The 13,366-nt window shown below is 40.9% G+C and overlaps 1 protein-coding gene across 1 annotated transcript in view; it reads right to left on the reverse strand.

Moving 5' to 3' along the window:
- Positions 1–13,366, reverse strand: part of DNER (delta/notch like EGF repeat containing) — a 273,668-nt gene that overhangs the window by 57,171 nt on the left and 203,131 nt on the right. The window contains exon 8 of the mRNA XM_019737353.2: positions 4,311–4,535. Within this exon, the coding sequence (XP_019592912.2) occupies positions 4,311–4,535 (225 nt within the window). The remainder of the gene's footprint in view (positions 1–4,310; positions 4,536–13,366) is intronic.

Here is a 13,366-nt window from a genome sequence, read left to right on the forward strand (position 1 = left end):
GAACTCTGGTTGGGTGATTTGGGGAGGAGTCACTCTACAGTGGATGCCATCAGAACGCAGGAGCGATTCTATGCTCGAGTATCTCAATAAATCATATCTAGATTTATTGCAGGCTAGAGCAAGACTAGAGCTAGAATTGGTAAAAACGCAGCTGGCACTCAATTTACTTGCAAGAGAAGGGGATGTTTACTATTTTGTCGGTCGCATGGTGACCTTGTTTTTATCTGTACTTTGACAAAATTATGAAATGGTCTGTCTGTCTCATTTCATCATGGCCTATGAGTGACCGTGTCTGATGTCAATGTTTTGTGTGATTGTTTATGTCCTCGTGTCCAGCAGCAGACACTGTGGCCCAGCTGTGAGTGCCAGGCCGGCTCCTAACAACTCCAAGTCTAACAGGCTTCCAATGTCAGGGGCTGCTCTTCTCTTTCTCAGTCCCTAGTGTCATCGTGACATCGACGTAGAGATCTAAACTCTGCTTAGGTAGAGTACAGATTATAAAGAGTTGCTACAGCTGCAGCTAAGCAGACAGGATTCTATTTGGGACCCAGATGGTGAGGGCAGATATCATATTTTGGAATATAACAAAGGAAGGCCATGATAACAGGATTAGGATGTGGGGAAAGGAGACAGTATATTCCATACAAGCTACAACTCTCAAGAAAAATGTGATATAAAGATCAGGACCCTCCTAGAGCATGTTAAACATCAGAATGGTCTTCATCCTAGTAAAGCTGATAAAGTTTTCTGGTTAATAAAAGATGAAAGTTGTCCACTGTACCTATCCAAGAATCTAAATGCAATTTGGCATTCATTTGCAAGATAAATGTCTTCATTCCTTTGCAGGTTTATTTTTTTTCTTTATAGCTATTGAATTGCTATTATAATCCTGACCAGTAAGTCTTCTCTTAGATTCTGTTTCCAGTAGATACTATCAGAGTGCTGATATTGCCAAGTCTGAGTTTAACCGATGGAAGCAATGCTAGCTAGCTATGTCCTTTAGGCCACACAGACCAGAAGTGCAGCCCACATGTAAGGCATAAATAAAAAAATAGAAAAAAATAAAATAAAAACAGTATCTGAAATTCTTATCAATATAATTTCCTTTTTAAAATATTGTATTTGGAAACAGTCTAAACTTCCTTTCTTTTATAGCCTGGATGAACTCATTGCGTTACCAGCCCTACAGTGGAGAAGAATCAGCATAGATACGTGGTTGGCAACCCGTCCCAGGTCTGATTTGTGACAATCGATGAGCATTCATGAAAATAAAAACTGGTATTTGTATTTCCATATAAAAACTCCCTTTAAATTCCTTTAATAGTAACGTAAGTCACATTCTGGAATGGCAGGGTTCGTTCAATTCAACAAACAAGGTCAGGGTCATAACTCAAGTGTAATAGGCAGGGGCCAAGACCGTGAACTCAGGCAGGTCATCACCCTTCCTACCAGCGATCCCTCCTAGCATTGGTCACCATCCAAACGGCATCTCCAGACACAACCCATTTTGAGAACACATGAAACACGTGGCTGTCACCTACAAGGGCACCAGTATGCCCTGGCCACTCCCCACACTGTGGTACTGCTCCCCACAATGTGTGTGGGGCTCCACGTTCTCACACTCTCCATCCAGTCTTCAGGAGATCTCAATTTGCAATTTTTTTTAGAGTACGTGTGGCCTATCACTTAACATTGTCACTGAAAGATAACGTTTCCATGCTTACTCAGTGCTGACATTTTATTATTTGATATTAAAATCCCATCAGAAATCCCTAGCCTGGTAAGCTAAAAATGAGATTTAAAAATAAAGCACCTGGCAATCTGATGTGCAGTCACCCAAGCGGCATTTTGTCAGCTGGGAACTAATTATCAACCTGACATGATTTCAATCTGCTCCCATTTTTAAAGTGGGATCCGTTCACTCTCTATCAGGATGATACGTCTTGGCGTTCTTCAGCCAGACACCCAATTTCACCCACTCTCATGAGATTCTTCTATTATGCAAACTAGTGGTAAAGCAATTACATGCTCCAAGAGATTAAGACTGGAAATTTCACATTCATAGAATTGTCATTTTCACCTCTTAAAATGTAAATTCTTGCCAGATGTTAAGATGCCTTTTTTATTTCACACAATGTCACCTAATGATCTGAGGAAGCAACCCCTCTGAAAGCAATTTAATCCCAAGTTCGATGACAGAACTCTGAGAGAACTCCAAGATTCTACTCCGAGAGACTGCCTAGCAAATGAAGGTATATATTTCTTCCCGCTTCTCAAGGCTACTTAGAGGCTGGACACTGGCTATTACCAAGCTAAATGCTCCAAATGGACACAAATGAAGTTTGAACAGAGAACAGCAGGAGGGAAAAGTGAAACTTCAACAGAAGCTACTTCACCCCTCTGAGGCGGGAGGTAAAACCTCCATGGATGGAAAGAAAGGGGACTAGCTCTTCGTACTCCATGCCAGACAACGTCCTACACGCCTCCCAGGGAATGCTCTCACACACAACAGAAGGGCAGGGTCAACAATTTGTTCCAGGTCTGGTCTGCGATTCCAACCGCAGTTGAGCTGACGAGCATCGAAGACATTATTCATGAAAATAAAAACTGAGGCCCAGAGATGTCCTGTCAAAGTCCTACAGTGATAGTCACAGTGGGGATCTCATAGGCAGCTTCTTTCTACCACCCTCGGCTACCTCTCCCAGTGTGGAAAGAGAAACCTCAGCCGAGTATCTTCTAGTGAGGACCCCGGAAGCCGCCTCACACATGTTGAAAACTTCTTTTGGTATTACTAAAGAATATTTCAATAATATTAGAGCATATTAAACAACATTTATCTTTGAATAACTATACTCCATTTAAAGATTAAAAAAATAAACCAAGTGAATATAAGGAAAAATTTACTATCATGAGGACAGGTAGTCGGAGGAGAAAAGGAGGAGAAAACAAGGCTGCCTTCCAGTGCTGTGATATTTGATTCTCCTTTCAGTGAGGCTGCACTGAAGGAAACACCACATGCAGGAGACGGGTAACAAAGTATCGAGGAAGTTGCTGACAGATGATTGTGCTTCAGATGGCTGCCATGGGAGTTACCCATGTGTTAGGACACCCAGAGCAGAGCGCTGGGGGCAGCGTGCTCGCCAGTCATGACGTAAGACTTTGTTCTCCCAGCAGCTTGTTTAATTTGCAAACACAAGTGGTCTTAGTGCCCCAGGTTCCTGACAGCAAAGGGACAGCACTGTACGGCTTCCCTCCTCAGCATGGCCAGCTCCACGGCTGCAGTGCATGTGGAAGAAAACGGCCTCAAGACGGGTAAGCCAGTCCCATCTCCACCACAGCTCTCCCCAAAGGGGAGAGAGAGACATACAAGGGTAATTCCCATAATGCTTTAAAAACCAGGCAAGTGACACTGGCTGACTGCTGGAACTCAGGGCAATGAAGACTGATTCAGCCCCAGAAGGAGGAGTCTGCACGTGGCACAGGGCTCTGGCGAGCAGGCACCGATGAGCCGGGCACTGCCTGAGCGGAACCAGAAGTCAAGCAAAACCAGGGAACTGGCTGATGGGTCAGTGACACGTGTGGGGAGCATTCTAAAGAGCGAGCTCATGCAAGACGGTTCCGTGGACAGAGTGGGAACAAGAGGAAAGAAAGAGCTGCCCACAGGCAGGCTTTCCAGACCACACCAGGAAGTTGTACAGATACAAACTTTGACTAGTAACCACTCTGACTTCTGAGTATCAACACACACACACACACACACACACATATCAGTGAAATGCAGAAGCAATTTGGAAAATCATTGACAATTGACAGAGCTTTTGAACATTTATACAGGGAGTCACAGGTCCTATAACACTGTGTGCGGAGTAAGAGTAATTTTAATAGATGATAAAATTCTGAATGGATTGCATTCTGCTTTGTGCATCAAAATGGAAAAACACATTCCATTAACCTAAGAACACAGTATTCACAGATATGCAATATAGTCAAAGCTGTGGAATGGCCTTTAGCAAACTGTTAAAAAATAATTAAGCTGTTATAAGAGTAGGCCTGTTTTTCAATTTTCTTCATTTTGCTTACTTGTATTTTCTTATTTTTCTACAATGACTGTGAATTGCTCATGAAAAGGGGAAAGGGCATTTTCAAAACCCTGCCAAGAGAAAGTCTAAGGAGAAAGTGTGTCATCAACGAGAAGTCACTTACGTGTACAAGTAAACACATTTTGCGGGCCAACACGGGCTCAGACACAGAAGAGTGAGACGTCTGTGCGCCTGGGGATGAAAGGATATGCGGTAGAGGTGGGTACCAACCTGGCTCACAGAGGCATTTGTAGCTGGTACCCACGCTGCGGCAGCTGCCGTGAGCGCAGGGGCTCAGGGCGCAGAAGTCCACCAGCTGGGCACAGGTGGGCCCTGTGAAGCCGGCGCTGCAACTGCAGCTGAAGCGCACGCCGTCCGCATAGCAGGTGCCATTGTTCTGGCACGGCGATGAGGCACAGGGGTCCACCTTTTCTTCACAAGCAGGTCCGAAGTATCCTGCCAGGAAACACAGACAGAGGGGGAGAGGTAAGAACATTAAACCGTGTTTACATTCAGTATTAAACTGGGTCCGCGGTTTTTTTTCTTCGTTGTGAATTGATTAGGCAGCTAATTCATTAGTAGGTTCCAAATACAGACAACCCAACTAGGTAGGTAAGGTTTTCTCAGTTTTGGTAAGCAGGGGATTAAAACATTAAGTCCTGTGCTTCCGTTTTTCTTAATATAAAATGTATGATGAGATGTACCTACAGGGGCATAACTATATTTATATGCATAAATGTGTACGTGTGTGTGTCTGAGTACAGGATAGAAAGATGTCAAAAATAAATTAATGGTGCTTACCTTCAGGAAGGTAGGACTGGGGTCAGTGAAAGGCTTTCACTTCCTATTTTATGCATATTGCAGGGTTTAGATATGCCTTACTTTGCTTCAATATAGATATAATCCTGAATTTAAGAAATTCAGCCCCTATAAAATAGTAAGCAATAAAAAATCTTTCTCCCACCCTTATTCCTTTGTCTGCCATTCCTTTGTCCATCTCTAGAAGCAGCCACTGTTGGCAGTTTCCTGAACATACTCCTATACTGTTTTAAGCTGGTTATTATAATAGATAACCAACTGTGGTATTATCCATACAATAGGATACTATTTGGCAATGAAAATGAACCAAATTCTGACACATGCCACGACATAAAGGAACTTCAAAACATGATACTAAGTGAAAGAAGCCAGCTACAAAACAACACATATTGTGTAAGTACGTTTACAAGAAATGCCCAGAAAAAGCAAATCTATAGGTATAGAAAGTAAATTAGTGGTAGCCTGGGACTGGAGTGGGAAGAAGGATTGACTTCAAATGGCCATGACGAGTCTTTTGGGGTTGATGTAATGTGATGGTTGCACAATTCTGTAGCTTTACTAAAATGCATTGAACTGTACTTTTAAAAATGAATGAAATTTATGATTTGTAAATTATACCTCAATAAAGGTTTAAATTTTTTTAATTTTAAATGTGTTTATTGCATAGGTAATTTTTATTTTGTTTTCTGTGTGTGTTTCAGTATTTCCCAATTTAAAAAATAATACATACCTACATATGTGGTTCTGTGAGTCATGTAGGTGTTTAACAATGCTTTGGGTAAAATCTATTCTTAATTTAATATTTGCAGAGCAGGTTGAAAATTAAATGAAGATTGTTCAAACTTTAGAAACAAAAGTTAAATAATTTTACCCAACTACAGTTTTTATTCTGATGACTTATTTCATTGTTCTTATTACATTTAAGTTTGTATGTACAAACTTACACACAGAACTCCTAGAAATACTGGCAGTTTTTGTTGCTATTGTTAAGGACAGAGTGAGGATAGAAAACAAACAAAAATAGTTCTCAGACTTATCTACCTGAAGCATCATTCATAAATTGGCATAATCAACTTGGTATTTTTCTGTACAGAAATAGAAAATTTTTAAAAATCCACTGCTATTCAACATTTTATAAAGTTTCTGGTAGTTTTTAAATTTTAGAAATCATACTGAAAATGTACCACACAATCTGTTTTAATAACACTTAAATTTTCCAAAAAGTCCCTTCACAGCCTGGAGTGGAATATAATTCTATCCTTCTTGAGATGTATTCCATTTCACTCTGATTGAAAAGGAGATACTTAAACATACCATTATTACCATATGACAAACTCAGCAACCCAGGAAAGTCCTGACCTCTCTAATCTACTGCCTCACCCCAAAAACAAGGCTGAAATTATTTTCTTCAAAAAGTTGTTGTGAATTCTAAAAAGATATATACCACAATTCCTAAAACAGCTCCCAGTCCAATGCTGAATGAATGAATGAATGAATGAATGAATGAAACAAAAATGGTAATAGTAACAGAAACAGCTGACATCCACTGGGAACTGATGTGCTCCAGATGGTTCCAGGCCTTGATTTGCATTATTTCCTTTAAACTCACTGTAATTGTGTAATTGTATGATGTAAGGACTATTAGTGGCCTTACATTACAGATGAGAAAATGGAGACACAGAAATATGAAGTAGCCTGTTCAAGTCTACCTAGCTAGTAGCTGGGACACAAAACCCAAGCTCTTACTGCATAGAAGTATCTACTACACTGAATAGACGTGAATAAGGGATCAATTAAGATGTCATGATGTGTAAACATAACCAGCACTTATGTTCTATTGTTTGAATCTTAGTGAAAGACAAAATAGGAGAGTTCCCAATGAAACCAAAATAAAAGGAAAACCAAATGTTAGCCAGGCAATCACTCTAGATTCATGTTAATATACTCAGTGACAAATATTAATAATCCACATAGAGTATTCCAAATAGAAAGGAAGATGGATAAAAATGCAAGCTGTGCAGGGTCATGACTTTGGGCAGAGCCGATATTCCAATAAAACCAAGAGGAGTGTGCACAGTGAACATAAACGAGGGTACTGGACAGAGGCCAGATCATGAAAGATCTTATGTGCCACACTAAAGGAGCTCACATTTCATTCTGAGGCTGCTGGATATCACCTACTTGTCATCTTTCTAATATGCCTAATTGTAAGCAATGTGGGGAATGAATTAGAGGAGGGTGAGACTGGAAGCAAGAAACCAGGTCTTCACTAGAGTAACTGAGGTGAGAAGTTAAGGGGATAAAGAATGTGAGACAGATTGGTCAATGATTTTACAAGCAACACTGTCAGTCAGGGACCAATCGCACGGTGGAAGAATGAAAAGGACACAATGCAACAGGAGTCAAAAACTCAAATGCCAGCAGGAGTCAGGCAGGTAATGCTCATGAGGGAAGTGGCCCAGTTATAAGACAACAGGGAGTGGCAGCGACTGTGGCACTGTGCTCCTTCCAAAGGGTGTGGCTGCCTCTCACCTGCAGCCAACTGCCGCCATTTGGAATGTGGGGCCAGTTACCAGATCTTCTGAATTTTCAAGAAACATCTGAAATCCTGATTCTTGTTTGAACCCTTCCTATTTTAAAATGTTGATAAATCATTTCTCTGGAAAATAAAATATATCTGTTGGCCCTGAATATGTGGCTTCTTATTATGACATAATGTAAAGCGCAGGCTTTGGATCCAAAGGGAATTGGTTTTGAATGTCTCTGCCCACTAAATTGTGGGACCTTAGGAAAGTACTTCCTCTCCCCGATCGCTTTCTGCATTCATTAAATGGGGATAGTAATGCCCACACATATGGATTTTATAAAGCTTAAATGTGAAAGTCCATGGCAAGCATTTGGCACAGTGACTGGCAAATAGTAAAGTGCTCAATGAGAAACAGCTTTGTGATTCCCAGGTTTCCAGATTTGGGGTACAATGTGGATGGTGTTGTTGCCAATTGCAATGGAAAATACTGGAGGAGATTCCCAGGGGAAGATTATGAGTTCAGTTTAGTGCATTTTCAACTGAGGTGCTTTTGTGGTTCCACAGTCAGCTGACTATATAGCTCTAGGGCTCAGGACAGAGATATGAACTAGAGAACAATGACTGGGAGTCATATGCATGGGAATTGAATTCATAGGTATAGATGCTAACACTTGAGGTAAATGAACAGAGGGAGAAGAAATTTCAAGGCTGCAACTCTAGACAACTATAACATTTAGGAGCAGGAGGACAAAGAGGCAGCAGAGAGCATGTCTCACTGAGAGACCCCTCGTCTCTGGTCTGCAGCTCCCTGTGGATTTCTCTTGTAGCACCTGCCACACACTGTTGGGCTCCTCTGTAACTGGTCTCTGATGTCCTCGAGATCAGGGAACATAGCTTATTTGTCTTTTTACCCCTGTTGCTTGACACAGAGCCTGGAAACTGGAAGGCATCTGGTGAGAGACAGATGGACAGGTGGACAGATGAATGGATGGAGAGATAAACGAATGAATACGTTTTAGGAAAGGTAGAAGGGAAACCAGGAGAGAAAGCTATCACCGAAAATGATGAAAGAGAGACTGTCAAAAAGGAGGTAGTCAAAAAAAATGTCACTGAATCCTGCCTTGAAGCCAAGCAAACAAGCCCAGGCTAGCCTGTAGAAGGTGAGAGACCACATGAAGCAAAGTCAGCTAGCCCAGCTGAGGCCATCCTGGCCAGCCAGCCACCCACCAATCAATCTGCCCAGTGGCCAGCTGAATCCAGCCCAAACTGTCAACCCACAAGGATCACAAACTAAATAAATGGTGGTTATTTTAACTACTAAGTTTTGGGGTTGTTTGTTATGCAGCAAAAGCTAACTGACACAATACAATAGGAGCTACAGGATTGTATCTAAATGGGAACATAGGTCAGAGACAGACTTTTGTTGTGCTTTGCTTATGAAAAAGACTTTAAAGAGTTATTGATTACATGCTAAAGAAAATTTAACTAAAGATGTGATTAATAAATGTTTGCTGACTTGAATATAAAAAAGGTTCACTATTGTTGAATCAGAAATCCTTCATTTTATTATTAAAATTTCCCTTTTCTTATCAATTCAAGAAAAATATAAGAACAAGATGGGAATGCAAATGATATTTTATATTTTCAGAGAACATTAGTATACCTCATGTTAAAAAAAATAACCTTCAAGGCCAGAAGTTTTTGTGAAAGAAAGGGTTTATTGAGCCATATGCTAGCCAGAAAAAGGACCAGGTCCTGGGCCATACAGTCTAAACCACCAGCAGCAGGGCGTGATGGGGAAGATAGACAGGTCCGACATCCTGGAAGTGACGGGGCCCTTTGTGAGTTCAGGATAATGTCAGTTATTTTGAAAGAATTTACATTGGCTATAGAAAAGGGGGGCAAAAAATGGTGAAGTGGGGCTAGTTCCAGGAGAGGTGCACAGTCTGAGGAGAAGAAATATTTGTTGCTTTTGGATTGGTTATGGGCAACAGTCTAGAAAGTTCATTTGACTGGTCAATCTATCAATAATGATCTCAAGGTAAATGTTTTTGAAAATGCCTCTTGCAAAGATGCAAATAAATTAATTATGGCAGCAAAGGCAAAAGGATTGAAAAACAAAGTTTAACGTTCTTGGGTTCAACCACAACCTTGGACACATTCAAACCCTAAATCATGAATGGCTCAATATAGGAGAACAACTGGAATACTGCTTTGTGGGATACTGTAACATAAATAACAAAAATAATAACAACAGTGCTTCTGAAGTGACTAAAAGATTAATGACCACACTGGAGAAATAATATGTAGTTTTTACTGGAAGCTAATGAGCAAATGTATTTGAATTTATAATCCCACAAGAACAGTAGAAAATTTGGGGGAAAAAAAAAAAAAAAACTGTTTGGTAATGTTAACCAAAAGATGCAGAGAGAATAATTAAGGTAGTGATATTTCTTGTTTGGAATATATTGCAAGTCATACAAATACTGGAAAGAAAACACAGTAGCTCCAGAGAGAAACTCAAACACATGGAAATAATGCCAGCAGTCAAGAGATTTAAGGGGGGAAAAAAACAAACAGAAAAACAAAAAACCTCATTGCAATAAGGGGAAGTTTAGAAAAGGGTGAAAGATTAAAGGGTTAAAATGGAAAATAAAACAGAACTACAAAAGCAATCTACTAAGGAATGAGGGGCTGATATGCAAAGAACTATAACTTACTTAGTTGACTGCTGATTCAAAGTTTGTATTTGAACCAATATTTATATGACTATACCTGCTGAACATTTATTCTGTAAATAAAAGTGAAATCAACACCCTTGAGATATATACGTTATGGAAATCAGATATTTAAGACCCAAAGGAAACATTTCTGGAAGATTTTAAATTGCTAGACAATGAACTCACTCTATCCAGAATGCTATCAAGATGCCAGAAGGTTCTTCAAGATCAATAAGGGTTAAATGTGGAATATAGGTATACTGGCATCTTTGCTGACTGTGCAGACTGTTTATGTAGAGGAAATGATGTGTGTGGACACTTAAAACTTAGCTCGTGATTTCATTGTCTCGTAAAATGTTTCAAGTCAGAAACTTGGAAATCATACCTGATTGCTTCCTCTCCCTTAACCCCCCCCACCCCCTCTAACCAATCAGTGGATTCTATCTCCAAACAGGTTCTATCTCCAAGAACACTTTGTGAACTCGAACATTTTGTTTCATCTCCTCTGCCACCATTCCAGTCAAAGCCACAATTACTTCTCCCCTTATTACAATAGTTTCCTCTGATCAGAGTCCCTATTCTACTTTATCTCTACAACCAATTTCCCAAACAGCAATAAGAACAGTTTTCTTAAAATACAAATATTATCATCACTTCTACTCACTCGGGGAATAAAATTTGACCTCCCTTCCCTGGGCCACAAGTCCCGGAGCCTTGGACTCAGCTGGTCACTCTGACCTGTCTTTCTCTAGGAACTGGCCCCACTGGCCTCCAATCAGTTCCCAGAAATGACAAGCCATTCCCTGCTGGGAAGTTCCTGCTCCTACCTGCTCATGCAGTGGGCTGCTTCTTATGTCTCAGTTCTCTGCTTCAATGTTAGACAGACAGGCCTTCCCTGACCACCCCATTCTAGCGGTATATCCCTTGCTTATTCTGTATCACAGTACCCTGCTTACCACCTTCATAGCACTTTCCTCAATCTGTAATGGCATAGTTGTGCTTTACCTGTCTATAACTGTCTCCCCCTGACCCCCAACAAGATGGTAGGCTTCCTGGAGGAGGAGCCATGTGGGTTCCTCTCACCCTAGAGCCTTGGCACCCAGCTGAGTGGCCACTCCATAAATATTTGTGGAATAAGTGAACAGATATGAGTGGCAGGGGACATATTCTAACAGATTTGTTACGCAATAGGATAGTTAGTAAAAGTAGATTGATAAATATGTAAGAGGTTTTAGGAGTTACGATGAGGGAATATGAAGAGGAAGGAATATTAGTCACCAGCTGTTTTGATTCCAGATATATAAATGAATAATCACTGAATCAGGACAACAGTAGAAAATGTAGTTCATCTAAGTGCCTTGATGAGCAGCAAAGGAAAGCAAAGAGAAGGCAGAATCTTGATTCTCAAAGAGCTTATTCTTTAACAGAAGAGACCAGAAGGACGTATCTGCAATGACAAGGGAACAACCTGAGGCCATTTTGGCTTTCTGCGAACACTTCTGGAATGATTCCAGCATGGTGTGAGGTCGGAGGGCCTGGCCCAGGCTGTCAGCCTGCGATCAGTGTGTGTGTGGCACAGGCTAAGGGCGGCAATGATTCAAACGAAGGAAGGGTTGTTAGTGGGGTGGTGCAGGCCAGAAAAACCTCCTGGGACGGCTGGGGTTTGCACTGGGTCTCAAAGAAGCCCGAGCTTTCGTTGGACAGACAAGGAAGAGAAATGACATTAGGATCAGAGGAGAGGTTTTGGCCGATGTTTATGGAAAACTTAATTGGGACCACATTTGTTCTGTTTCTAAGAAAGCAGACAGTTATGCAAGATAAAGAGGAGAAGGGGGAATATCTAGCAAATGCAATTACAAAATTATCAGATGTAAAAGACCCAAGACAATTACATTTCAAATGTGACTTTTAATTTTTTAAGAAAATCCATTTGAGACAGTAAAAACCACCTGAAGGGCTTTTTCTTTAGCAGAACAAAAAGACGAATTTAGATCTAAGACAGGAACATGAAAAATAACTAGGAAATAGTCGGAGGAATATTAAATCAACTTTTCCCCAGTTTAGACTAAATAGATAAAAATCAGAAGAGATAAAACTTATTTAAAGTAGATGAATTATCTGAGCAAAAATAATGGGTTCTTAACAATGGAAATTTAGAGGTTTAGTCAGAAAGTTCTGTGTTTGCCTTTGGGCATTCATTTATCTAACCTATAGTAATAGAGACTAACCATGTACTGGGGACTGCTTCAAGACCTTAGTGAGGGAAACAGACAATAGAAAGGTAAGTAAACAGATATCATCAACTAGTGCTGCATGCTACTGAAGCAGGTAACAGGCAGAGAATAATGGAGACTGTCTTAAATAGTCGTGACAGGAGGGGGAGAGCCACAGTCAGGTCTGGAGGAAGAAGGTTTCCAGCAAAGAGATCATCAGGTCCAAATGCCCCAAGTACACAGCACTGTGTTCTAAAGTGAGTGGCGCCCCCTGGCGGACAATTCCCAGGTCTGTCTTACGTTTAAAGACCAGTGAAGAAAAGAGGCCAGTGGCTGCAAGGAGGGAGAAGCAGAGGATAGGAAGGGGTGAGGCTGCAGAGGTAACCAGGGTATCAGTACGTTGGCCCTGGACCACACTCGGGTGGGAAATCACCCGAGGTTTGAGAGTCAGGGAATGAAAACATAGGGGTCTACATTTTATAAGGATCACTTTAGCTCCTGGGTGGGAAACAGACTGCAGGGGACAAGAGTGACTCAGAAAGGATGTCAGAAAGCTACCGTAGGAGTCCAGACATGACTGGGACCTGGGAGTCCAAGAGGCTGGAACTCTCGGGCAAACCCCATAACTGGTCCCTCTGACACAAACAACAACAAAAATGTGCCCTGTAAGATCATTGGAGGATTGCCTTATACATATAAGAAAGATCTGAATGTTTCAACTCATTGTGAAAATTCTGAGTCTGGAGAAAATATGAACTAAGAAATGGGAAATGGAAGGGTGACATAAGCACTGAGTACCTGAAATATAAGAGCCTACAATTCCCTGAGACGGGCACTATCTTGGGCATATCATGAAACGGTTAAGTAACTTGACAAATGATAATTGACAGAAGTGAAATTCAACACAGATCTGTCCCTCCCCAATGACTGGAATTCTATGCCTCAGTTTCTTCAACTGCATTCAAAACAACAACAACCTCATTTTCATGGATTTTAAATATGCTGATG

Source organism: Rhinolophus sinicus, linkage group LG01 (assembly GCF_036562045.2).
Source record: "Rhinolophus sinicus isolate RSC01 linkage group LG01, ASM3656204v1, whole genome shotgun sequence".
Lineage (NCBI taxonomy): Eukaryota > Metazoa > Chordata > Mammalia > Chiroptera > Rhinolophidae > Rhinolophus > Rhinolophus sinicus.